The sequence below is a fragment of the Sinocyclocheilus grahami genome, unplaced genomic scaffold (assembly GCF_001515645.1).
Source record: "Sinocyclocheilus grahami isolate Dianchi unplaced genomic scaffold, SAMN03320097.WGS_v1.1 scaffold165.1, whole genome shotgun sequence".
Classification (NCBI taxonomy): Eukaryota; Metazoa; Chordata; class Actinopteri; order Cypriniformes; family Cyprinidae; genus Sinocyclocheilus; species Sinocyclocheilus grahami.
Genome location: NW_015505344.1, coordinates 239,501 through 266,677, shown reverse-complemented (window position 1 = coordinate 266,677; position 27,177 = coordinate 239,501). Strand labels below are relative to the sequence as shown.

General features: G+C 38.9%; 2 protein-coding genes and 1 long non-coding RNA gene across 4 annotated transcripts; 1 reads left to right on the top strand and 2 right to left on the bottom strand.

The window, feature by feature from the left end:
* On the top strand, positions 1–3,316 carry LOC107593130 (uncharacterized). The gene is made up of 2 exons (XR_001610055.1): positions 1–213; positions 3,073–3,316. It is a non-coding gene; the product is annotated as an uncharacterized lncRNA (long non-coding RNA).
* Positions 3,317–3,404: 88 nt separating this feature from the next.
* Positions 3,405–14,595, bottom strand: plppr3b (phospholipid phosphatase related 3b). Its single transcript, XM_016282727.1, has 8 exons — positions 14,203–14,595; positions 11,726–11,833; positions 11,149–11,334; positions 9,325–9,454; positions 8,892–9,087; positions 8,642–8,699; positions 7,998–8,171; positions 3,405–5,466 (listed from the first exon to the last, which is right to left on the bottom strand). The coding sequence occupies exons 2-8, from the start codon at positions 11,804–11,806 to the stop codon at positions 4,195–4,197; spliced, it is 2,097 nt and encodes a 698-aa protein (XP_016138213.1). The 5' UTR covers positions 11,807–11,833; positions 14,203–14,595; the 3' UTR covers positions 3,405–4,194.
* A 1,240-nt stretch (positions 14,596–15,835) lies between these two features.
* med16 (mediator complex subunit 16) lies at positions 15,836–25,330 on the bottom strand. Of its 2 annotated transcripts, none has more exons than XM_016282725.1 (12): positions 24,825–25,330; positions 24,558–24,665; positions 23,242–23,411; positions 22,729–23,160; positions 21,886–21,991; positions 19,676–19,831; positions 19,372–19,589; positions 19,094–19,300; positions 18,789–18,999; positions 16,437–16,570; positions 16,155–16,347; positions 15,836–16,053 (listed from the first exon to the last, which is right to left on the bottom strand). In XM_016282725.1, exons 1-12 carry the CDS (start codon positions 25,006–25,008, stop codon positions 15,836–15,838), a joined length of 2,337 nt encoding a protein of 778 aa, XP_016138211.1. In that variant the 5' UTR covers positions 25,009–25,330. The 2 variants fall into 2 exon arrangements, with proteins under 2 accessions (XP_016138211.1, XP_016138212.1); XM_016282726.1 differs by having other exon boundaries at positions 24,867–25,330.
* Positions 25,331–27,177: the final 1,847 nt, after the last annotated feature.

The window sequence follows — 27,177 nt, the reverse complement described above, 5'->3', positions numbered from 1 at the left end:
ACACACACGGAGCCGCCTCACTGGCCTGCCAGTTGCCGTGGTAACTTGACATGTCTCCATTTGCTGTGATCAATGGAAATGTTGCCGTCTCATGGGGATTGGAGGGCTGCCAGCTCTCTCGGAGTGCAACGTAACTCTCTCTCCCTCGCGCTCCGAGACAGGGAAGACACAAAGGAAGAAATGGAGGCAGAGGGAAGCGGTGGGGTGGAGGAGGTGGGTGTGAAATGCCATCTGGGTGGTTTCTTGGCCTCTGCGGTCAGGGTTAAATGATCACTCATGAGGCAGATCATTTCATTTGAGTGTGCTGGTTCGGTAATAACACAAAACAATCAGTTCGAGTGATGCTCCGGCGATGTGGAATAAGGGATTTTCCTCAAATCATCATCCTTCCAGATTTTGCTGAGTCTAAATTTCTGTCAGGAGGAGAGGGGGCTGAAATGGCTGCGGAAGCTCTGTGTGTGTGTGGAGGAGGTTTTGATTTCAGCATGATGCTGTCTGTCACACCAACAATGTGAAAAGAACAGTCAGATTTACAGGGTTAATTCACCCAAAAATTCTGTCATTAATTACTCACCCTCATGTCGTTTCAAACCTGTAAGACCTTCGTTCATCTTCGGAACACAAATTAAGATATTTTTGATGGAATCTGAGCGCTGTCTGGCCCTGCATAGACAGCAACGCAACTGAAATGTTCCCAAGTCCAGAAACGTAGCAAGGAGATCTGTAAAATAAACATGTGACATCAGTGGTTGTCACCATGAGCAGTTGAAGCACCTGGAGATCAAAGGGCTGCTGTCTTCATTAACGCTCTTGAAAATTTAATCAACTTGAATTTAATCAGGATGAATAAACTGAATACCAGGAGGGGATGAGAGAACGTCATCACCCACTATCTCCAGACGACTCGTTGCATTCTTTCGTATTAATTTTGATAGAATATACGAAATATGAGGAAAGTGTATTTTGGTGTGTATTTGGATAATTCAATTCTGTGGGTACTATTTTGTCTTTCTTTTTTTGAATATCTGGAGGACATGGCTCTTGCCAATAGATGGAGAACAGAATAACATAAGACTAAAAATCCCAAACTCATTTAATAAGAATTTAGTAGCAAGAAGGAATATTTCCAACCCACATCTCATCTTTCAAATTAAGAATATTAAATGAATAAAGCAAAGTGACAGCTTTCAGTTTAATAATATTTCTATGTGACATTATTCCAGAGAGACTTTTCTCATCTGTTCTAAAAAGATTACATCAGATATCATATAATAAACCCAGCCTACACCACTCACAGCTCAACTGATAATAAAGGAAACTTTGTCAGGGCTCAAAATCCATTTCAACCTCTCATCTTTCAAAAGCATTCTACGTAATCAAATGAATTGTATGTCTATGACTGTGAGTCCAGACCCACCCCTTGAAACACACACGTATAGTTCTTATTAAAATGATAAATTGCTCTGCACTGCTCAACCCATGCAGTCACCATAGCAACAGCCAGAGCTCTGTTTGAGCTTTTGCAGACTTCATGATAGTTGCAGCGTATGGCGTGGGCACTGCTCATGTTTGGAGAGCGTATGTAGGCGTCAGTTGACTAGGTGCAAGAAGCTTATACTGGTGCCAGGTAGATTTCATGATACCAAGATGGGCCCAAATGCACCGCTGGCTTTTTGAGAGGTCACAGCATGTGTCATAAGGGCTTGAAGCATTACTAGCTAGCTGTAAGCCAGCATAGCGTGCCTAATGATCTGAACATTTATTCATTTAGCGGACTACATCTGCAGTCTCTTTGAGATGTTGCCGTGCAATATGAGAGATCTTTAAAATGTAGTATCTTGAATTGTCTGACATTCATTTGGATTGACAGCAAGCTAATTGTTGATGCCTCTAGAGGAGACAGAACATCCTTTGTGCATCTCTGCAGTACTCACTCGGAGCACTGCATGGCAACAGTATAATTAAACCCCAGGTGTGGGATGCTGTCGAGGCATCATATGCCTTGTATGTTTCATCATTTTTATTTCCTGGTAAAATCACTGCAATCATTATACTCAAAAATCGCTGTTTTCTGTTAATCTACTGTAAGTAACAACACTTTGTCACAGATGGTGTGCTTTGCAGTAGTAAAACATTTTTTTCTTTCTCTTCCTGCCACTCTATTATTGGTGACTTGCCACATCCTGCATCTGAAAGTTTCATATTCAAACTCCATATGTAGGAATGCTTGCACTGCCAGTTTAATCTGCATTTAATAAGAATTTAAAGTATGACCTCAGCAAGACTGTGAAATGCTCTGGGCTAAAATTTATCTTTGATGGAGAGATTTTTTTAAAAATCCAGTTTTAATGAGAAATCAAGCTGTTTAAAAAATCAGGTCCCAAATGCAAGCATGTCATATTTGAATCAAACTTAAAAGCCCGGCAGTTTGCATATCTACAGTATTTTATTGGTTTATATTTTTGGTTAATTACTCTGGAGTAATCACTGGCTCCAGAGTCATTGTCTTTCTGTGAGTTTGCTTAATGTAACAATCAAATGCCAAATAATGAAAAACACAAACAACGCATGCACCTCTAAGCAATCTTAAAAATAATAATAATAAAAAAAAACCCCAGATATGATTATCTTTTTAAATGCAGGTTTGGTATATTGCGCTTGAGTATGGGACACCTTGGGGACTATAGGTGCCTTGACCTTTAAGTCCACTGAAGTTAATCTACTCTACAGTGTGATTTGTTTGTCGGACAAAATAGCAGATTCAGCGTTATGATTGGTCAGATCGCCTGTCAATCAAGCTCTTTGCAAAGGGTTATTTGCTTAGCTTTCATGTACTGTACATCGCTCTCAAATGTCTACTGATTGGTTCTACACCTCCGCCACTAACCTGCTGTAAGCCACCAGATTTACACTTTATAAATGAAAGAAGAACAGAAAATATTTCAGTACAAAAATGGGAGGGGGTGATGTTTGCAGTGTGTTACAAATGACAATTTAGGGTCATTGTAATTTACAGCAGCTTGTTTATTGTTGTCATTTATGTTGTCTTTTTTTCGGAAACTGCATCAACAGCACGAAGCATCCATTACGGACAACCATCTACAGAGATCCAGGAGCAGCTCAGAGCACCGTGAAGAGAGAGCTGACGCACACAGACTTCAACCTGCACATGTACATTATAACAGATTGGAATTCTTCACTGACAAGGCTTCACTTCCACCTTGACGACACTCATATAACATGCATCAAGTTCATTTAGAGGAGAACCTCTGGGAAACGGCATGACAAGGAGACCTCTAACTATTACAGATAAATCCCAGAGTGTTTTGTAGAAATTCTTTTTGTGATTTACACCAAAAAAAGGTGTTTCCTTTGGGAAACTCTTTCTCATTATTATGATACATAAAATGTTGGACCTGCAGTAAATTCTTCACATGGACCTGTTGTCCAGTTGCTGTTCCACTATAAGGTATGTGATGGATTATGAGAAAATACTTTCCTTAAAGAGTCCAGAGCAGTCTAATATTCCTTTGGAATACCTCACGGACGATCCAGTTCACCTCACTTGTTAACACACAAAGAGATGAAGTGATTTATAAGTGCTTATTCAAAGTGCTTCCACCATTTTTCACAGGGTGTCTTCAGTAGATTTGCAGAATGTCCAAAACAGTTTATCAGCAATTATAGTCAGATGTACGATGAACGGACGCTACCCTTTTGCAAAGCAATATCATTCATAAAGAGCCGACAAAACACTTTAAATTGGTTTTCACTGTGAGAGTTACAAGGCCGTCAAATATTTTCTATTACTGTATCACTACAACATACACTAAACAATCGTGCGTAAACACACACATAAATTCAACTTGACATCTCAGTCACACATTTAAATAAGTCAAGTATGAACAAAAAGAGCAGCAATAAAAATAATCCCAAACCTTATTTTACACTGATAATAAGAAGATTATGTAAATACAATACATCTGATGGAAATTTTGATAATGTAGTTTGGTTTGCCCTCAGAGGGCAAAAACCATTGTGCTCTTAAGTCGTCAGAAGCAGCATCTCCCGAAAGCTCTACTGACTCAAAGTGTAGTGGATCCAGTTATTCTGATATTCCTCATGGAATCAAATCAAGTAATTAAAACCAACTGACCAAAAAGTGTAGTTGTGCTCATATATATTAGCACATCGTCACTCTTTGAAATGCCTGCCACTTTGTAACTTTTTGTAGTAGTTGTCCTGTTCCGTGTGGTTCAGATTGCCCTCCCTATCCAGTAGAACTAGAGGGGTCTTGCGGCGCAGACTGCGACCTTCTGAGGTGTGACCCACGGGTGGGAGTTGAGGGGGAAGTGGTGGCTGGGGAGGTTGAGGAGGCTGGGGTGGCCCATGGTCAGCCTCACTGGTGGAGGAACAAGGAGAACTGCTCCTCACGTTGCGGTAACTCCGGGAACCATCGCGGTTGAGGTTTTTAAGCTCGTACGACTCGGCCATGTTTCCATCAGAAGATCCTCTCCACTCCCAAGGGTTATTGGGGTTGGAGGTCATACGGACTACGGGGTGGTGGGGGGCGTGGGCATCAACCGTGATGATGCCTGAACCGTTGTCACGTTCTGAACGATTAGGCGATGATTCTGTGCCCGTGATGGATGAGGTACCAGAAGAGGACGAAGTCTCTGAGGATTTGGCTGATCCAGACAGGAGTCCCTGTTGCTTTGACATGGCAATGACCTGCATGATCCGAGGCTGATTTCCTGCCTTAAGAACTGGAATATTAGCACCACTTTTCTCTGTGATGGACAGCCATTTGGCCCGAGTGCTGGCACTTTTAGGCGACACAGTCGGAGGGACCGAGGGCTGTGCTGGGGGGCGAGGGGGCATCACTACTCTTGCCCCTGCAGGTGGGTTAGCCGGTTTGGCTGATGGTTGAACAGACGAATAGACTGAAGAGTGGGTGCTATCCTCCTCTGTGGTCGTGTCGTTGCCGCCATCTGAGCCCTGATCGCTGGTGTCCTCGTCAGGCAAGCTGCCACCTCGCATCACCATTGACTTTTGCTTCCATTCAGACACTAATTGATGTGACCGCATGTGGTTCAGTGGAACTGGAACAGGTATTGTCACCAGACGCCTCGTTGGCTCCTCTGGAGCTGTAGCACGGGGTAATGTGTTGCTGAAGGTTACCATGGTCTCCTTACCCATTGGGCTGCGAGGCGCCAGTAGCTCCACGTCCACGCTGGCTCTCTTTAAGCTTCCCAACGAGGTTTTCTCCCGCTGTACAGGCCGGTTTAGCCCATCCAGACATGCTGGTGATGTTATTTCCTCATTGCTCTCAGAGGCGTGGCCTTTATTATAGACAGAGTCATGGCCTCTCTGGGCCAGAGCCCTCAAAGCATCCTTCTGCAGAGGAGGAGGTTGCGGGATGACAGTGTCCTCTGGAGATTTGAAGTTGGCAACAGCATGGAAAGCCTGGAATGATTTAGAGTTTTAAGATACAGTGGCTTCATTACATTGTTTATTTCCCAACAATACAGAATATTCCTTTCACCCAGTGCAGTTTAGTGTTAGGCTTAAGCCTGGGGTGGGAGCTTGAACAACACTCATATCAACCAACCTTTGATTTTAGGGGTAGTTAATGGGTAAGGTTAGGGTTGGCATTAAGGATGGGATTAGTATGTTTGTTAAACCTGGAATGCGGTTCTAGGACCAACAAAAGGTGGTGATTCATCATTCTAATTAGCCAAATCAGTCACTTGTGTGGTGGAAGTATTGATCTGAAGACACTTATATTGCTTTCAGGGGCATTTACATTTTATATCCTTCTTCTGTGCTCCCTGGGAATCAAAACGTGGCTTTGTTGTTTCTAGTGGATATGTTCTTGTAGAAAGTTCCAACCCTGCTTTAACACACCTGGATTCAATTTTTAGTAATCCTGAACACCTTGATTAGTGTCTAATTTAGAAAGCTGCACCCTCCGGTCTCTGGGCCAGAGCCCTCAAAGCATCCTTCTGCAGAGGAGGAGGTTGCGGGATGACAGTGTCCTCTGGAGATTTGAAGTTGGCAACAGCATGGAAAGCCTGGAATGATTTAGAGTTTTAAGATACAGTGGCTTCATTACATTATTTATTTCCCAACAATACAGAATATTCCTTTCACCCAGTGCAGTTTAGTGTTAGGCTTAAGCCTGGGGTGGGAGCTTGAACAACACTCATATCAACCAACCTTTGATTTTAGGGGTAGTTAATGGGTAAGGTTAGGGTTGGCATTAAGGATGGGATTAGTATGTTTGTTAAACCTGGAATGTGGTTCTAGGACCAACAAAAGGTGGTGATTCATCATTCTAATTAGCCAAATCAGTCACTTGTGTGGTGGAAGTATTGATCTGAAGACACTTATATTGCTTTCAGGGGCATTTGCATTTTATATCCTTCTTCTGTGCTCCCTGGGAATCAAAACGTGGCTTTGTTGTTTCTAGTGGATATGTTCTTGTAGAAAGTTCCAACCCTGCTTTAACACACCTGGATTAAATTTTTAGTAATCCTGAACACCTTGATTAGTGTCTAATTTAGAAAGCTGCACCCTCCGGCCCTATTGAAAAAAAACAGCATATGCTGGTTAGGTATGTTTTGAAGCATGGCAGCTGGTTTGAGCTGGTTTAAGCTTGTCCTGAGCTGGTTATGAGCTGGTTTAAGCTGGTCATGTGCTGGTCCTAAGCAACTAGCTCCTGCTCAGGACCAGCACATAACCAACTTATAACCAGCTCAGGAACAGCTTAAACCAGCTCATGACCAACTAAGGACCTGCTTAAACCATCTCAAACCAGCTGCCATGATTCAAAACATACCTAACAGGGGGAAGTTGCATTTGTTGTCTGCATACATCGAGTATGCTTGTTTCAACAAACCATGATAAAACTGACTTTAATTCTTTGTGAGGTGTGAATTGCTGTAATTTCTTTCTTACTCTGGAATGTAATGATTAGTTTTCTGAAATGAGATGTATTTGGCCAACAAATGCAACCTCTGGAGGATGCAGACTTTGAAATGAGGCACAGCAACAGGTAAAAAAATAAAAAATATAAAAAAAGCATAGTGCTGAGGAAGCTCCAGGAATGATGTGAAAACCCTGAGTTACAGGAAAATGTGATTTCGCCATGTGAGATGTGTTCCTGCATCAGTGTTGTTGGTTGTACAACCTCTGGAGGATGCAGACTTTGAAATGAGGCACAGCAACAGGTAAAAAAATAAAAAAAAATAAAAAAAGCATAGTGCTGAGGAAGCTCCAGGAATGATGTGAAAACCCTGAGTTACAGGAAAATGTGATTTCGCCATGTGGGATGTGTTCCTGCATCAGTGTTGTTGGTTGTAAAAAAAAATTGTTCATGTAGCTTAAACAGTAAAGCATTGCACTAGCAGTCATGGAATCAGTTTCCAAGCAATGAATGACATGGTAAAACGTATATCTTGAATGTATGTTTCTGCTATTTTATTTAGGATTGAAGTTTCTGCCAAATGTATAAATTGTAAACTGCCATAGCCCTAATCCTGACAGAAGAGTTTGCTGGATGTTGTTTAAGTCCCTATTCCCAGACAGGCTTTGCCCAACCCCAAACCCTAAAATATACTTGTTGGTTATAATGTTGCTTCAGAACCAACATGGACTTTGATGCAGGAACATCTGCTTGGGTAAAACACATTAAGCTCAATAGCAAGATGAGGATGGAGGATGGTTTACCAAATACCCCTGTTGAAAAAAAAAAGCATTGTAGCATTGTTTTGAAGCATTGTAGCTGTTTTGAGCTAGTCCTTAGTTGGTCACGAGCTGGTTCTGAGCAACTAGCTTCTGGTCTTGAGCTGGTCCTTAGCAGGAGATAGTTGCTTAGGACCACTTTAGGACCAGGACATGACCAGCTTAAACCATGCTTCAAAACATACTTAACCAGCATACTTTTTTTTTTTCAACAGGGACGTTACACCACATATGCAAAAATATATACTCACCAAGTACGCTGCAATACCAGCGCCAATACAGAACCCAACGTAAACATCGATTGGGTGACTGCGGTACTGGGTGATCTGAGTGAGTCCCGTCAACGCAGCCGCAATGGCAAAGGCAAACACCAGAACGGGTTTGAGCAGCTTGGTGCTATCAGAGATTGTTGAGTTGAAGTACATCTAGAAGAGCAGAGAGCAGCAGAAGTCTCCAGCTGTCATGTGCAAATTAATAACATATTGCCTTGCAGCTTCAGACAGTCTGACAAGCGCAAGTTGGGAAGCAGCAACAACTTATCTCCACGTCTGACGCTTGAAGTGGATCCTGCCAAATAGCTAGACATGTGAAGCACTTACCTATAATTAGACTTTCTCTAATCTAGCGAACAGAACGCATATGAGCATATTAAATCACACCTTTCTTTATAATATGATCCGTGTTGAAATCTATTACTTGTGTCAATGCATATGACATGCACATCTATTATGTTGGTTGTTCATTACTTCCATCTACAGTACAATCAGTTTAAACTGTACTAAACACTATTGATTTCTCTCATAGAGGAGTTTAGCCTATTAGGTTTATATGTATAAACAGTATATGCTGTTAACATTTAGTGAACACGCATTGAGATGGTGTCGAAGAGACTTACTGAAATATAAACAGCAGCAAAGGAAGAGAGGGTTGCATGCTGGGAAGGGAAGGTTTTCCTGTCACAAAGGAAAGCAAACATCTAGAGTAAGTCTAGACCAGATATACAGCAGAAGTCAATGTCACACGTTTATAGGTTTAAAAGAAGGAGTGAGTAGGAAGTGCTCTACAGGAAGAAAACCACAAGAGGGAGAAAGAAAATTGTTGAAGTTGATCACAGTTAATCACAAAATCTGATGTTTTTTGGTTACCTGGCAGACAGAATAGCATGCTGATCCTGGCCAGAGCAAATGTCTTTGGTGATGTAAGGGTTCTTGTCACAGGACACACCTGGGACAGTATAATTGGGTTTGCACACTGTGAGAAAGAATGGTGTGTGGTAGCCAGTGGCCAGCTGGATGACATCCGTAACCAGTGCTGTTGCACAAAGACCGAACACATGAACCCCTAGAAGGAGAGACAGATCATGAGGAATGAAACATCGATGACTCGTTTCATCAGTTTCATGCAACACTCTGTGCCTGACTCATGTTACATAATGTTCATCTGCATCACTCCTGCTCAGTAAAAAATACATTGTAAAGCAACTAGAATTTATTATTATAAATACATTCAGCACTTTCATAGTTTAGCTTCAAACATTCTGATATAAAATTGCCTTACAATGAAAAGAGTGTTACATACCAACAAAACGAACGGTTCTCCGCAGGAAAGAGTTAAAATTACATCCACCAGCATTTATGCTTCCTTCAATCCCTGGACGGACCTTCAGTTTGGACTGCATACAATACAGCAGACCTTCACCAATCATGATCTGAACACAATAAGAGAAATCAAAGAATTATACAATTGTTAATTTAAAAAAATAACTTTGGCATGTGTAAATGTAATTAGAGGATGATTAAATATGAATATTATTATATACGTTTTATGTGTTTTTGTGGAGAAGCAAGTTATTACATTTTGACAGAAGCTAAAAAAAAATGATTTACCATAACTGACTTTAAAGGGTTAGTTCACCCAAAAATGAAAATTCTGTCATTAATTACTCACCCTCATGTCGTTCTAAGCTTGTAAGACCTCCGTTCATCTTCAGAACACAAATTAATATATTTTTGATGAATTCTGAGAGCTCTCTGACCCTCCCATAGACAGCAATGTAATTACCACGATCAAGGTCCAGAAACGTAGCAAGGAGATCGGTACAATAATCCATGTGACATCAGGGGTTCAACCGTAATTTTACGAAGCTACGAGAATACTTTTTGTACGCAAAGAAAACAAAAATAACGACTTTATTCAACAATTCGTCTCCTCCGCGTCACCCTGGTGCCATTTTGGAGAATATCCACTAAACGTAAACTATTCTGTGTCAGCTGCGTCACGCGGATACGTTGTTTTCGTTTAAATCAAAGCATAAACAACGTAGAAAACGAATAGCATACACTGTTTACGTTTAGTGGATATTCTCCAAAATGGCACCAGGGTGACGCGGAGGAGACGAATTGTTGAATAAAGTCGTTATTTTTGTTTTCTTTGCATACAAAAAGTATTCTCGTAGCTTCGTAAAATTACAGTTGAACCCCTGATGTCACATGGATTATTGTACCGATCTCCTTGCTACGTATCTGGACCTTGTTCGTGGTAATTACATTGCTGTCTATGAGAGGGTCAGAGAGCTCTCAGAATTCATCAAAAATATATTAATTTGTGTTCAGAAGATGAACGGAGGTCTTAGGGGTTTAGAACGACGTGAGGGTGAGTAATTAATGACAGAATTTTCATTTTTGGGTGAACTATCCCTTTAAAGAAATGGCATAATTTACTCACCCTCAAGTTGTTCCAAACTTGTATGAACTATTGTTGAGCACAAAAGAAGATATTTTGAAGAATGTTGGTAACATTTGACGGTAGCCATAGACTTTTACAGTATGGGGGGAGAAAAAAAACTATGAAAGTCAATAGGGACCATCAACTCTTTGGTTACCAACATTCTTCGTGCTACGTATCTGGACCTTGTTCGTGGTAATTACATTGCTGTCTATGAGAGGGTCAGAGAGCTCTCAGAATTCATCAAAAATATATTAATTTGTGTTCCGAAGATGAACGGAGGTCTTAGGGGTTTAGAACGACGTGAGGGTGAGTAATTAATGACAGAATTTTCATTTTTGGGTGAACTATCCCTTTAAAGAAATGGCATAATTTACTCACCCTCAAGTTGTTCCAAACCTGTATGAACTATTGTTGAGCACAAAAGAAGATATTTTGAAGAATGTTGGTAACATTTGACGGTAGCCATAGACTTTTACAGTATGGGGGGGGGGAAAAACTATGAAAGTCAATAGGGACCATCAACTCTTTGGTTACCAACATTCTTCGAAATATATTCTATTGAGTTCAACAGAACAAAGAAACTCAAACAAGTTTGAAATGGCATGAGGGTGAGTAAATTATTATATAGGTTACAAAGATGTAAATGCAATGATATCACGATTGCTTTCATCTCACAGAGGCAGCAGGGCCGGCGAACGCCAGACTCAGGAGCATGAGCAGAGGGATGAGCTCATCGCCGCTGTCCACGTACGGCATGCTGAGTGACCGGTCATGGCAGCGGAATCCCACCTGTGCCGGCTGGAGCACATCCGTCAGTTCCAGGAAGTACAGTGAAACCATGGAGGACGCCACAATGGGTAGCTATTTTCTCAGAGGTAGGAAAGTGTGTGCATAATGCGAAAGTCTTTATCAATTTTAAAAGTACTAAATTGCATGTCTTTCTCAAGTGCAAACCGATATTATATATTGATAATACTCAAACATATCAACACCAGAGCACAGTTTAATTACTGTAGAGCAACTGTGGCAGATGGCTGTTGTTAAATGTCAACACAGAGTTCTGTACTCCAGGGCTGACAATGTGGTGGAAGGTAAACACAGTAGCACACTCAAACTGACTGCTATTATGCATTTTCAATTATGTCTTCAAAGAAATTGAGGAAGCCCAGTTGTTTAGAGTGTGTAATGTAATTACCTGAGACATTAATTGCTCTACTGAAGTATTAAACTGGTAATAAATGATGGCACGTACCTCTACGAAATAGAAGCATGGTAACAGCGTCAGACTGTCTTTGGGCGGTTTCTTCTTGATTTTTTCACGTGCCGTCATCATGGTGCTGGTCTTCTGAAGTTATTCTGTCTACACATAAGATCATGTTAACATACAAATGAAAGATATGGACTAACATGGCTAAATATATGTATAAACAACAGATTATTATAAAATATTAGTAAATTATTATTAAAAACATTTTTTAAAGCCAATAGCACATTGAATTCAATGTGAAACTTTGAAGTAGAAAAACTTAAATAGTATTTTTGTTGAAAACATGCTGAGAACTTCACAAAACCAACATTAATGAAAGAGCTGAAATTGCTCCAACTTTAATCAAAGGAGTCATGATCATAAATCCTGGACAGTTGGCGCACCAAGATAACCTTCAACATCTATCCTGGCCAGACAAATTACCTGACTTGAATATTATCAAACCACTGTGAACAGATTTGGAGAGAAGAGTGAGAAGCCAATTCCTTCCTTCAACATCTCTGAAGCAACTGGAAGATATTTTTATTGATGACACTCAACTAAAGACTATTCATCAGTTGCATCTTTTCAAAGAAGGTCAGAAGATACTTAATAAAGAAATATTGCCTATTTCTCAAGTGTTCACATTATTTTATCCAACCCCTGTATGTTCGCAAAAAAAGTGGGCTTTGGTTAAATACTATCCACAGGAAAAGGCCTGCACAAAAATGTTCAAATTATGATTTTCTCATCGGAAACAGAATGAGGCCCTCCTGAATAAATGAATAACAGACTGTGTGCCTGAGGAAGAATATTAAATAAACAGCTCCTTTCAGAATATTCTCAAAAGAGCATTATGAACCAATGTTAATGTTGGCTATTGTTTGAGCAGGCATTGAGAGAATAGTGTTTCTTGCTCTCTGCCAATTCAGCAGTGACTAAACAAGGCACTTGTCCTGAAGACACTCTCCCAACTCTCGAGTGGGAGCGAGCGAGGCTCTGCTGAAATTAGCAGGGAGCCTGTTTTCAAGAGTGGGAGCTCTGTTTATTTCAAAGAGCCGCATATGCCTCACAGGCAAAAGATTTCTGAGTGTGTGTGTGTGTGTGTGACTTTTAGGGATGAATCCATAGGCGCTGAGTTATCTCCAAAAAAGACAGTGTTTGTGCTCACACATACTCACAGCATGAGGCTTTGACTGCGGACAAAGTTAATTAAACTTGACTGGGTTTCTCACACGAATCTGTTTCCTGTGAAAGTGGGGTTAAACAGTGAGTTGTGCAACACAGCTACTTTCTGACCCTTGTTTGTGCCAAGAATCCAAGCAAACTGACCCACGACACTGCGGAACAATGCACGGGTCGATAAAAATGTCAAGCCATGATAACCAGTCAAGGCGAAATCATTATACACTTGAAGTGAAGAGACTCCGGAAAAATCAATAATGTAATCAGATAAGAATGAGATAGATCAGTCTCACTAATGTTCACACATCATGAGCAATGTCACTGAAGATGGCAATTATTTCAATTACACTGGCAACTCTGATTACATTGACACTCACACTGCAACACCTTGATTGTTAGAAACTGAAAATATTATTATTATTATTATATGCGTGCATGAGATGTGTATTTTATATATCCATGATTACATTTATCAAATAGTAAATATGGTAATATTACAATTTATATTCATTCATATAAAATAAATAGGAATTATTAATAATATATTATTTATTAATTCATATAGTATTATGATAGATAGATAGATAGATAGATAGATAGTGTTAAACACATTAATATATGTTAATATTATTACATTTATTCAACATAAAACGTAAACATGGTCATATAAAATTGTATATATTAATATTAAAATAAATAAAATAAGAGTAAAACATTTTCTCCATTGCAGTGGTGAAGAGTTTTTATTCACTATTTTATTTTAAAATAAATAAAATAACATTGATAGATAGATATTGAAATATGTATTTATATATATATAATGTTTTTATATCGTTTTATGACCAAATAAATAAATATGCAAAAATGACAGAGTAATCGCATACTAAGTGATTGTCACGATCGCAGTGGTGAATAGAATAGCAAGAGTTTTTTTAATCACTCAGGAATTGATCAGCTGTCAGATGTGCTGAGAGCTTGAGAGAATCACTGCCCAACAATATCCATACACACGTTTACATAGATTTTCCTGCCCAAAATCATCTTGACTCACGCTGTAAGGCGAGAATGAGATGTTATGTAAAACTAGAATCGTTGCCGTACAACAGAGACACTGCGAAAATCTCAGTGATTATTTATTGTAATAATACCGCGTCTCCACTGGACGCGACGCGACCGAACCCGCGCGCGCTTTAATTCCCACACATAACAATGGCAGCGTTCTGGTCGCGTCGCGTCGCGAGTGCGTTGTTTATTCTGCTGCTGTTCATCACGCAGGTAGAAAACCGAGAAAATCTCACCTTGACTGCGAAAACGGGCGATTCCCTGACGGAACGGGGATACCCCGAGTGAAAATTCCCAGCGTATTCCTTCTTCGCGAGGTTAGACTGCGGCTCTTTCAGTTCATATTCCTCTTTCTGCTCACGTTTTCCACGCAGCCGTGGACTCCTGTTATATGCTTGACTGCTGGAGCCAACCACAATATCCCTCAACTCAGTGAGCTCCTGTTCCAGCTGCTCGTCTGCAGTCAGACATGCAGTATCTGAGGGGCTTCAGTAGGAGAAGACCGCACTATCAGAGATAAAAAAGGTTTGTCAATGCTGTATGAAGCCGCGTCCATTGATCTTAGTGTAAAACCGTTCCATCCTCAGCATTCCTGAGCGCGATCTGCACTGATCTCCTCCAGCAGTGGTAACATGGAACTGCACAGGTAACAGTTCAGACAGCAGGGTGGGGGAGAGGCTGTGAACTGGTTTAACTTATGTCCAGTGGCAAGATGAATATAATGTCCTGTTTCCTGTAGCCTTACAAATGTCCTTCCAGCATTGTTAGGGACCACCGAATAACCAAATTATTTCGATTGCATGTCTTTTCTTCCTTTTTATTGTGAAGATGGAATAAATAATACAAATCTGTTCTAAAATGTGTCATCCAATGTAAATCGATTTTTTTTTTTAAAAACACTTAATATGCATCAGTTCATCGGGTGACAGAATAAAATCAATAGCCAATATTTAGGCTATTATGCTAATATAATAAAGTCATTATATTCAAACCGACCAACCCTCAATATTAAAAGCCAAATTGTTTTAGCGCTTAATATTTTTCATCTTTCATGAATAACATTTACAATTTTGTCTCAGTAGCGCCTATCAATAATGTACTATTTATAAATACATTTATAAAGTATATAGAAGATACATTCAAAAGTTATATTAGATATTTTTGAACCAAGTCTCTTGACTCTTGCTCACCAAGGCTGCATTTATTTGACAATACAGTAAAAACAGTAATATTGTGAAGTATCATTGCAATTTTAAATCACTGCTTTCTATTGTAATACATGGTGACACAGCCACACCTAAACAGACCACAGAGACAGGAGCTCATTGAGGAATGCTGCTAAATATAGTCTCGGGACAGCCGGCAGCATCATATGTGAAGATGAAAGATTTCCAGGCTCAACCGACCCACAAAAGAACATAACACAATGGAGTCTGTTTAAAAGTCTTACTTTTGTATGAAAAGTAATTTAATGTATTGCCCTTATTGCCGACAAACCGTTTTTAAACATATCAGTCATCAGAACTTTTTCTATCTATCTGATAAGTGACATTTTTTGCAAGAAATGAATGCTTTTATTCAGCAGTGATGCAATAAATGGATCAGAAATGACAGTAAAGACATTTATAAGTCAAAAAGTCCATTTCAAATAAACGCCATTCTTTTGAACTTTATACTCTTCATTATTAATAGCATTAACAATTAACTTATTCCATTTATTTAATATTTTTATTTTCAAAAAGTTAAATAAAAATTATACTAAAACTGGTACAGAGAACCGTAAAATTGTACTGGTACCGACTATTAAAATTTTGATACTGTGACCACCAATTAAAAGATGTATTTGTGGGTGAACTAAGCCATAATGGCTCACCTGAACACCTCCACCTGTGCGTTAGGGTTGACTCCGGGCAGGGTGTACGGTCTGCCGAACTGCAGTCTGAGCGGGTGTTTGCTCTGGATCTTAGTGATAACACCGTCGTTGATGGGCAGCCAGTCCATGCTGGGTACCAGGAGCTGACTGGGCAGCAGACAGCACTCATCAATCAACGTCTCATCAGGGTCCTGCGGGTGACTCTCATCTCGAGCTGCCAGTCAAAAGAAAACAGCAAAACAGGGTTCATTTTTTAACCGATTTAACAGCTCAACTGACATGTCGGCTCAAAGCCCGACACAGGGTCTAACTCACAGCAGAGCCAGAGTTTGGTGAGCAGGCGGAAGAGCAGAAACATGCTGTCTTGGTTGTCAGATGTGGCCGTGTAGATGGGCAAGCAGCCTGGTTTTAACAGGCCCCAAATACGGATCATCACCAGCATCTCTCTGAGCATGCCCAGAGAAGCACCGTCCCGCAGGAACCCAAACCCTGGACGTACGATGGAGCCCTGCAAAGATATTCAGTCATAAAGCAGCATGTTAAACTCAAAATTGGCAGCCCCATGACTGCTGGTAAAGGTTGTCCAGTTGAGCTCACCTGGTTGGGCAGGTTGGCCAGCAGATAAAGAACAAAGTCTCCCACCCACTGAATGAGCTGCTGAAGGGATTGCAGGGGTGGTCCGTCCAGAACAAACTCCTCCGTCTTCAGGTTGATCATCACCTTATCAATATCTGAACACATTAAATGATCAGAAATCGCCATTGAGGTGCATTCACATTCACAAATGTTTGCAGGCAAAAATCAGTCTATTGTCAATAGCAATGTTGGGGTAACGCATTACAATTACGTGAGTTAAGTAATCAGATTACTTTTTTCAAGTAACTATTAAGTAACACATTACTTTTAAATTTACAATTAAATATCCGAGTTACTTTTTCAAACAAGTTACTCTGTTTTCCCATTTATTCCCTGACACCTTTCCTGTCGCTGGGTTGAGCGAAATTGAGGGTCAGATCACTTCCTTCAGTCTAAAGCTTGTTAATTTCACATTTGGGGCAGTTTTACTAAACGGCAAATTAGCGCGAGAGCATAATTCCAAAACAGTGCTGATGGGAGGGGAAATTTCTGTGGGTGATTTACTTACAATGCAAAGAACACAGATGCAACATCTCATTTACATATCTACCAACGCAATATACCATGCGCAGCGCAAATTAGCGTAGTCACAAATAAAGAATAAAGAAGCCGCAGCACGTTAAAAAGAACCGGAGCCCAAAAAATTAAGGTTTGCTAGAAGTTTTGACAGACCTGGTATTCCAAATCGTCTTTTATTTCCTGAAGCAAATTAAAAATAACATGGCTTGGCAAACGATATGTTCGGATAATGTGTTCTTCTAGCATTCAAAATAAATTAATACGTGTGGAAAAAATCCTCTCCCTTCTACCACACACTCTCGGTTCTCTGTGGTGCCTCCTCCTACCAACAATAATTGCAGCCATTTCAAGCCCAGAAGAGTTTAAGACATGCTTTTTTGGGGCGAGTGCAAACGTTAGTAAAACGCGTTGCGTGATTCATTTGAATACTCTCCTCCCATAACTTTTGCGTCTGAAAGGGAAACTCCAAAAAATGCATATTCAATAAGGTCAGGCACACAAATAATTGTCCACGCCTTTTCAGCGCTAATTCGTCACTGCGCGTCTTAGTAAAACCTATCAGTACTATTTTAACGCCAAAAGACGGTTTGCGCTGGAATAAGCATTTAGTAAAACTGGCCCCTGGTGTGAAAGGGCCCTTACAGCTGCCAAAAATATAAATTTGGGGGGTTTTGTTATTAAAGGATTAGTTCATTTTCAGAATAAAAGTTCGCTTTGTAAACACTGGGTCGGTACTTTCGCCTACGTCACACGTGACCTTTCAAACGTGATTACGTAACACGTGAAGTTGTGGACGCGCATCGCAGAGCTAGTGCAAGATGAGCATTTGTGGTTAAAAAGTATATACTTTTTTTTTTTGAAAATGACCGATCATTTCGCTAGATATGTAGAGCCCTTTGAAGCTGCACTGAAACTGCAATTTGGAACTTCAACCCATTGGCTCCCATTGAAGTCCACCATATGGAGAAAAATCCTGGAAGGTTTTCCTCAAAAATCTTAATTTTCTTTTTTCGACTGAAGAAAGAAAGACAAGATCATCTTGGATGACATGGGGGTGAGTAAATTATCATGAAATTTTTATTCTGGAAGTGAACTAATCATTTTAAAAACAAACAAGAAGCCCAGCCCAGATGACAAAAAAGTAACACAATGTAACGTAATGCATTACTTTCCATAAAAAATTTACTAAGTTACGGAATTAGTTACTTTTTATTATTAGTTACCACAGAAGTCACTTAAGTCAGTTTTCTGTTGGTCTGTGCGGCAAATCCAGGAGACCAACTTGAACAATGGCAAAATCTGCATGGGGAACTTTTTTGCCCTTGCAAGAAACTCCCATTGAAATGAATGAATTTGCCTATAAAATTTCACAGAGCAGTTGTGAAAGTGACCTCACCTTTATAGTATCAAAACAACAACAACAACAACAAAAGGAATCGGATGGGCAAAACTGAAGTACGGATGCTCTGAAGTAGGCCTGTCACGATTATGAATTTTGTGTTGATGATTAATTGTCATACAATTACAATGCAAGTCTAATACATTACTTTTTATTTACTTCTTATGATTAAGTTCATGCTCTGAAAACAAAGAATAATATAAGAATTTTCTTTCGTGTTGTCACCAATTTAAATTTCTCTTATTTGGATGGCAAAATATAACTAAAATATAAACTACACAATTATTGTGATTATCTTAAATAATTGCGATTAGATGAAATAACTTCAATCTGACAATTAATTAATAATCGCAAAAGGTCTTCTCTGAAACATTTTTTGGGTGGCGGGTTGTTACCGGTGTCAGTGTTTTTGGTACAGATCTCAGAGAGACGGTCTCCAGGACTCTTGTCGGGGGTGTTGAGCACATGAGGTCTCAGTAAAGACTTCAGCGTGGAGCTGATGGCGATGAGGAGCAGTTTAGCGTGGAAGTCACAGGCTCTTGCTGCAGTGGCAGATGACAGTTTACACAGAGACGCCTTTACTGCCACTATACGGGTGGACAAAACCTTCATCGCAAGCCATGAAGGAGAGAAAAACCACAACAAAGTCAAAAAGAAACCGATTTGAAGTCAAAGTCTCTGTAATAGTATATTGATCTACCTGCTGGAGTGCTTGGTTTTGTCTCATGTACTCTTCGTGAAGCTTCTCCAGAAGGTTATGCACCATGCTTGGCTGTGCGTGCAGCAGCACGTCCCACCAGTCGTATCCCGTCACCATGCAGTACTCCAGGAGGAACAGCAGGTGCCGCAGGAGTGTGTTCATGTCCAACATTTGGCCCATGGATGGAGACACTCGGATCATGTGCAACTGAAATCAGAAGAGGTGAACTTTAAGATCTGAGGGTGCTCCTGTCACCACTAGGTGTCAAGCCATCATACCTTGCCATGATTGTCCACTCCCACCAGAGCCAGAGATGTCCAGGAGAACTGAAGGGCTTTGAAGTGCAGCGTCGGGCCACCGGCTCTCTGACGTTTAATGGCAGGTTCTTCTCCGACACGCTGGGAGGAACCAGAGGAACCGTAGAACACTCCCATGGTGTGCAGAGAAAGGCGATGGAGAATCTGGATGCTGCCATCATGGAAGGCCAGGGCAAGACCTGAGAATCAAATCAAAATGATTATCAACCAAAGCAGTCTTAAAGCTACGTTCATTGAAATAGGAGAAGAGATATTAAGGCTGTACCGAGGCCTGGGAAGAACTTGGTATCTGAGGCAACTTTGAGATCAGTGTTCGAAATGGAGATGGGAAGTTTAGGCAGAGCGACAGCAGACACACGGTCCAGATCATTGGTCGCTGAGAGGATACGCCACTTCAGAATCATTGGCTGCTTTTCACCCACTGTGGATGGCGAGAAAACAAACAACAAACGTTTCACTTCTGATGACTTCAGCAACTTAAGTTGCAATCCAGGGAAATAATACAGCATAACGAAGCTTAGTATGTACATTTATGTAATATATTGCTTAAAATAATTATTTAAAAAAACAGCATTAACAACATTAACTGCAATAATATTTAAAGCTGCAGTCCGTAAGTTTTGCCTCTTTGTCACCATCTCTGTTTGAAAACCTGGAATTGCAGCTGTGTGCGCAATTATCTAGCTTGCGTGGGTTGTGAGTCGGCGTGGCTCCAGCGCGGATGAATCTAATGTTCTGAAGAGTATGTGTGGCAGTCAGTCACTGCACCGGTGTGGATATTTACTGTACTTCGCAATCACAGATTCTAGCATACGTCTTGGAATATGACCCAAATAAGAATTTTCACCGAATATTGCCATCTGAACAAGTAACAAGTCTACCACGTTTGTTCTGACCAACTGAGGAAAAAAGCATTACCATAAATCTCGCTACCAATGGTGATTAAATCTAAAGATCAGTTCTCAGCTCATACCACATCAAACCGTTCAAATTATTATTATTGTTATACTTTATTCTCAAATGATTAATGTCAACAACATCAGCATTGGTGACTATGAGTATAGTGTGTATTAGATTTCAATTTCTGCACAGTCTAATCTAATTGTCATACTCTTCGAATTTTATATTAAGAAATTATTTTAACCCAAAAAGCTAATTATGCTCCCTTCGAACTGGTTTTCTTTAAAATACAAATCTTAGTAACCCCAGGCTATCTGTAATCAGAAGCACATTTATAACTGGAATATAGGCCTGTCGCAATAATCAATATATCAACTTATCGCGCAATATATGTACATGACCTCAATCATTTTTGGTGACGAAATATATCGCCCATTATATTTACTTAAAAATTTACGTCACCATGTTTTGTACATTCCACCTGCACCTGTCTTTTGCAGCTTCTCGAACATAACGTGGTGTAGTCATGAGGAGCTAGTTCAAATTTTAAAAAATGCTTCTACAAAAAAAGTTGAATCTGCAGATATGGCCTTGTTTAGAGATCTGTGCATTTGTGCATACGGACATCTAACTGCTAAGTAGTGATTGTGTTTTTCAGCAATACAGTGCATCCTTAAATTACAGAGAAAAGACGGTCCGGGAAAAATCAGTTTTTGTAAAAAATCTCCATACAAATTATTTGTGAATTTTTCTTTTTTTCTACTTGTTGCTTTGCACATTTTGTTAGAAAATGTTTATTTACAATTTATTCAAGTATCTAATATTTTGATACTTAATTTAAATATTCTTAAAAATGTAAAGTTTGTTGTCATTTGGAAGTGTGTAGGACTTCTTGCATTATTATGCGTTTATATTATGATAATATATTCAGTGGCATAAAATGGTCTTTAAAATGACAATAATATCGCTTACTGCAATTATTTCTGGGGCAATATATCACACAACAAAAAGTTGTTATCGTGACAGGCCTACTGGAATATAATTTAATTTCATTCACATGCGTTTCATAAACACATAATCCTTTCTGGATTACAATCCGCCATCAAAATGATACATTTAATTATTCCGGCTGCTGTGAGAAAAGGCTATAAACGATCCGCCACCTGCAGGATCCTCACATGCGACAGCCTAGTAGCCGGGACAACTTCTTTATGTTTACAGACGTGATGTAATGATGCGGCAGCATGCTCGAATTTCCCGCGAAAACCTCGTACCACTCAAATTAGAAAACATTATTATAAGCTGACCGTTGTGAATCGGGCTAAAGTAAGGCGATAGTTTTGAACACTGGCTGGTTATGTACTTGCTCAAATATTGATTTCGGATCATTTTAAACCAAAAAAAAGTTACGGACTGCAGCTTTAAGTAGTGTAAAAAAAGAACGTAAATGTTTATATAGCATTTGTTGTATTGCCTTTACAAACACTGCATTATAGTAATTTTTACATTTTAAAATTAAAAAGTGTGTAATACTGTAACGTAACACTTTTCCACATCTGGTTTAATGTAACTTACCCACAGGTGATCGATGTTGAAAGATATTATTAACTGGGAGACCCTCCTTCCGCAAGGACCAGCACTCTACAATGCTGCCCATCTGACTGGACGCACAGAGCAGCACCTTCAGAAACACAGCAATCCCAAAAAAATCATGCTCAGATAAAAGAACTGGAAAACAGCTTGTTGCATGGAAATTGTGGAGTTAACATCCAATTTCTGACCGACACTGATAGCCAAAAATTATTCTAAATCTATACTAGATTATGACATAACATTATATAAACTACTGTTCAAACGTTTGGGGTCAGTAAGACTTTTCTTTTAAAGAAAGTAATACTTTTATTCAGCAAGGATGCACTCAATTTATTAAAAGTGACAGTGAAGACAAAAAAATTCTATTTCAAATAAATGCTGTTCTTTTGAACTTTCTGTTCCATCAAATAATCCTGAATAAAAAATCCACAAAAACGGTTTTCTGCTGTGCTAACAAAAATGTTTCTTCAGCATCAAATCAGCATATCAGAATGATTTCTGAAGGATCGTGTGACACTGAAGACTGGAGTAATGATGCTGAAAATTCAGCTTTTTGCATCACAGGAATAAATTACATTTTAAAATATATTAAAATATAAATAGGCTATTTTTATCAAATAAATGCAGCTTTTTCTTAATGACCCCAAATTTATGAACAACAACACAGTGTATATAATATTTTACACAAATCTATACTATTTTGTCTAAAAATTACAATTTCTTTTCTTATGTAAAACATAAAAAACAATGAAAAACTAATAAATACTAAAGTGGTTTCATGCATCACAATATTATAATGTCTTTTTTGAATGTTCATCACCTCACCTGTTCGGAGTTTTCGCGTGTGAGGAATTTAAGGTGAGTGACAGCGGGGTATTTGTCTCTCCGGACGGGGTCGGTGGTGCAGCGCATGAATAGCGAGGGCAAGAGCTCGGTGTCGATGCGGCACTTCTCATTCACCACGCTCACGCACACTTTATAGAACTGCACCGGAGAAGAGCTGCTCCCATCGGTGGCTGCCACCACTATATTCCCGCCGCCCGTGAAGGCGATGTCAGCCACCGCCACGCGGCCCCTCAGCCTGCACAGGCTCTCGCTGGCCGTCAGCAGAGTCCCGTTCGGCTTTAACAGTGACACAGTCACAAGACCACTCACCGTCACTGCTAACCAGCCCTCCATGGGCTTCCCGCCAAACAACGTGAGAGAGGGAGAGAACTTCACCCGGGAAAACTTCTCTCCAAAGTTCGTAGAGCCAGACTGAGGAGAAACAAAGACATCAGGGTGTTAGTTAGTTATGTTTGCATGTTTATTTAGTAGGTGCTAAGGAGACGGCCTTGCCTTTTCAACATGCAGGGCGAGTTTAACTCCATTGTGTAACCATGAGAGGGCTACGATCGGGTCTCCGTCCACTGAGCTGCTCTGTGTGCACTCCCAGCTGTTCACCAGGTGCTCTGACATTCCCCAACACTTGATCTGACCATCTCCATCAGCAGACAACAGCCTCGAACCTGGCGTAGCGCAACACACACAACCACACGATGATAACACTGAGATCAAGTCAATCTCAAGAAAGCATTCAAGAACATGTCTGGGCCACATTTAACACCAAATCTAAAAGTACAAAAATATTTTGCATAAAGAAAATCAAGTTTTTAGGATTTTTTTGCATTGTGGTACTTGTGATAACAAATGTATGTATTTAATTATTTCTAAATAAAATGGTACATTTAATTATTAATTAATTGTTTTCAGTATTATTCATACACTATTACCATTCGTTATTAATATCTTGTATTAGCTTTTATTTTTATATTTTCATTTTGATTTTATACATTTTTTTGTAATTTTGTTAGGCGTGTTGTTATTTTTAGATTTTTTTTTAGGTTTGTAATTCTCATTTCAGATTTTGTTATTATATTATTTTAGTTCCGATTTCAGTTAATTGCCAAGGCAATATTCCTCAATTTTTCATCTAATATTTATATCTCATTTTAGCCAAATTTCAATAGTTTGCATTTTAGATAACAATAATAACCATGATTTGCAGTATTTTGGTTCCACATTGTACATTTCCTCTTACATTTCTCTCATCCCTCTAATGAAAACTAAGGAAATATTTCTATTAAAATACATTAAAAAATAAATAATCTCCAAAAGAACTTTCCTTAAATTGTGTATTATTTATACAATACAGTAGCATCTATTGTTCTGCCTCTAATTTATGCAATCGAAATAAAATCATTACATTGCAGTTGCAATGTAATGCTTTTATTTAGAGTGCATATAATACGGAACCAAAATACTGCAAATCAGGGTTATTATTGTTATCAAAAATTAAAGCTACTGAAATATGGCTAAAATAAAATAAATTGCAATCATTACATTGCAGTAATACACTAAAATGACTGTATTACGATAATGACCATATCCATTTAGAATACCAAGAATTGAAGCAGGAGAAAAATGTACAGTTACATGACGGTAACAGGAATTTGTGATTTAAATGTGCTTATTTTGGAAACGATGTCGCAGGCATAATGTTTCTTTATGCAAAATACAATTCTCTATTTTCATTTCTGGAGTGAAACAGGACCTTGACATGTTCCAGAAGTTTCACCCATTTCATGGTTCACATATTAATCATGATGACTGACCTGACTGGTCCCATTCCAGGCAGGAAATGACCTCAGTGTGACCAGAGTTGATGGAGTTCACATCCCAGGGGTGATCAGTGTCAATGATGTGTATCATATGACTGAGATCTGCAGCAGAAAAGCCATCACTTCATAAATGAACTACCCCGTTATTACTGCTGCTGATACAGTATCTGATCATAAAAACAGTGATGATCTACGCAGCCAATCTCTAATTCAGAACAATTAAAAGTGTATGCTTTTCCTCATCGTTCATTTAGAACTCACCAACAGGTCTGGTAATATTGGTAATAAAGGCATTGTCCAGACCTTTGTCCTCCTCCTCATTCTTCAGGTCAGTGGTGAAGGCGATGAGGTTTCTACAGGACCAGGCGCACACCAGAGGGATTGACGGGCAGTGGTTGCTCTTGGGTCTCTTCTCCCACTCGCAAACATACGCGATCTCCATCATACAGTCAATTAAACGGAAGGCTATGAGCACTGGTACCTTTACTCGAGACCTTAAGTGTGAAGACGATCACTGTGCAAGTTAGTCAACGCAAACGCTTAGCATGCCTGATCCTGGACAAGAACAGAGTAAACTGGTGGGAATAACAGTTATTAAACTACACGCGCCTGCTTTTAAGGTAGAAAAGAAAGAAATGCGTTAAGGTAAAATTGCACTGGCATTTCGACATTTATTTTATTTTCAATAATATTAGCTGCACTTCGAAGCGGTACATCACTTAGCGTCTATGTTCGTTGCGTCTTTCCGCGTTTAGAGACTCGACTACGACTTGCCGCCCCCTATTGGACTGGAGGACGAATTTATATGTAAATACATGTAAATATTTTCAAAATATATACTGTATGAGTGTGTATTTATATATACATAATAAATATACACAACACACACACATGCATTATGTAAACAAAAACTTTTATTTTGGATGCAATTAATTGCGATTAATCATTTGAAAGCACTATATAAATATAACGTTTTTTTTGTTTACACCAAATATATTATGATATATATATATTAGTGCTGTCAAATGATTAATTGCAATTAATTGCATCCAAAATAAAAGTTTTTGTTTACATAATGCATGTGTGTGTGTACTGTGTATATTTATTATGTATATATAAATACACACTCATACAGTATATATTTTGAAAATATTTTACATGTATTTACAGTTATATTTATATAATTTATATTATATATAAATATATTTAATATACAAATATAACATATGTTTCTTAAATATATACATGCATGTATGTGTATTTATATATACATAATAAATATACACAGTACACACACATATATTATGTAAATAAAAACTTTTATTTTGGATGCAATTAATCGCGAATAATCGTGATTAATAATTTGCCAGCACTAATATAGCCTATATATATTCTTGAAGAATGTAAATGTAACAGACCCAGACCTCTTAGTGCTGTGTAGATTACTTACAAATTGTAGTCTGTTACTGATTACAGGTTGCATGATGAAAACTGTTTTTAGTAACGTAATCTAGGTTACTATTTTAGGTCATGTATTCTGACTACTTTTTATCTAACTTATTTCAAACGTACTATTAAACGTACTACATTTATTATGGGAATAACAGTTATAAAACTACATACATACAGTATTTATTAACTTGCATGATTATTTGTTTCATACATGGTCTAATTGCTTGAGAGATGCTTTCCTCTCAAATTTAGAAGCACGGTTGCAAATTCATTTACATAGCATTTCTGAATATAGTCAAAGCAAAATGGCATGATACAGGATTTTTATAAAGGAGAATTTAAAAGAAGAATAAAAAGAAGAATTAGAGATAATCAAGAAGTTATGAATAATTTACTGCTGTTGTGTGAATAATATGTAATCATGTAATCCATTAAAAGTAACCGTAATCTGATTATGAGCATTTGAAAATATAATATACTCTAATTACAAGTACTACATTTTTGGAATCCGATTACATAATCCAGATTGCATGTAATCAGTTACTACCAGCACTGCTCTTAGTTTTGTCATAAAGATTGCAGCCTATATTTCACCTGATCAGTTAAAATGGCCATCAGGGTGTTTCATAGCCTAACTGTACATCTGTAGAGCATATCTGTACATTTGTAAATCTGTCTATTGTGTATTTTCTATATTTTCATTACTGTATTTGATTGTACTATGTCTGTACTTTTTCTGCACTGGAAGCTCCTGTCTCCAAGACAAATAATAAATAATAATAAATATATTTTTCTTATTGTCAAATGTGCAATTGTCTGCACTGCTTTATTTCAGTTTAAATGTTTTGTTAATTTCCATTTATTTGTTTTATATTTAAAGGGGTGGTTGATTGTGATTTCACTTTTTTAACGTTAGTTAGTGTGTAATGTTGTTGTTTGAGCATAAACAATATCTGCAAAGTTGCGGCGCTGAAAGTTAAATGCAAACAGAGAGATCATCTTTTAAAATTCTGGCAGTTTAATGCCTACAAAAACGGCTGGTAGGGACTACAACGAGTTACTTCCCGGGTTTGTGACATCACAAACCCTGTTAAACCCCGCCCCCAGGAACATGCAACAAAGGGGGCGGGGCCATGTTGTGCTGCCTTAGAGAAGAGGAAGA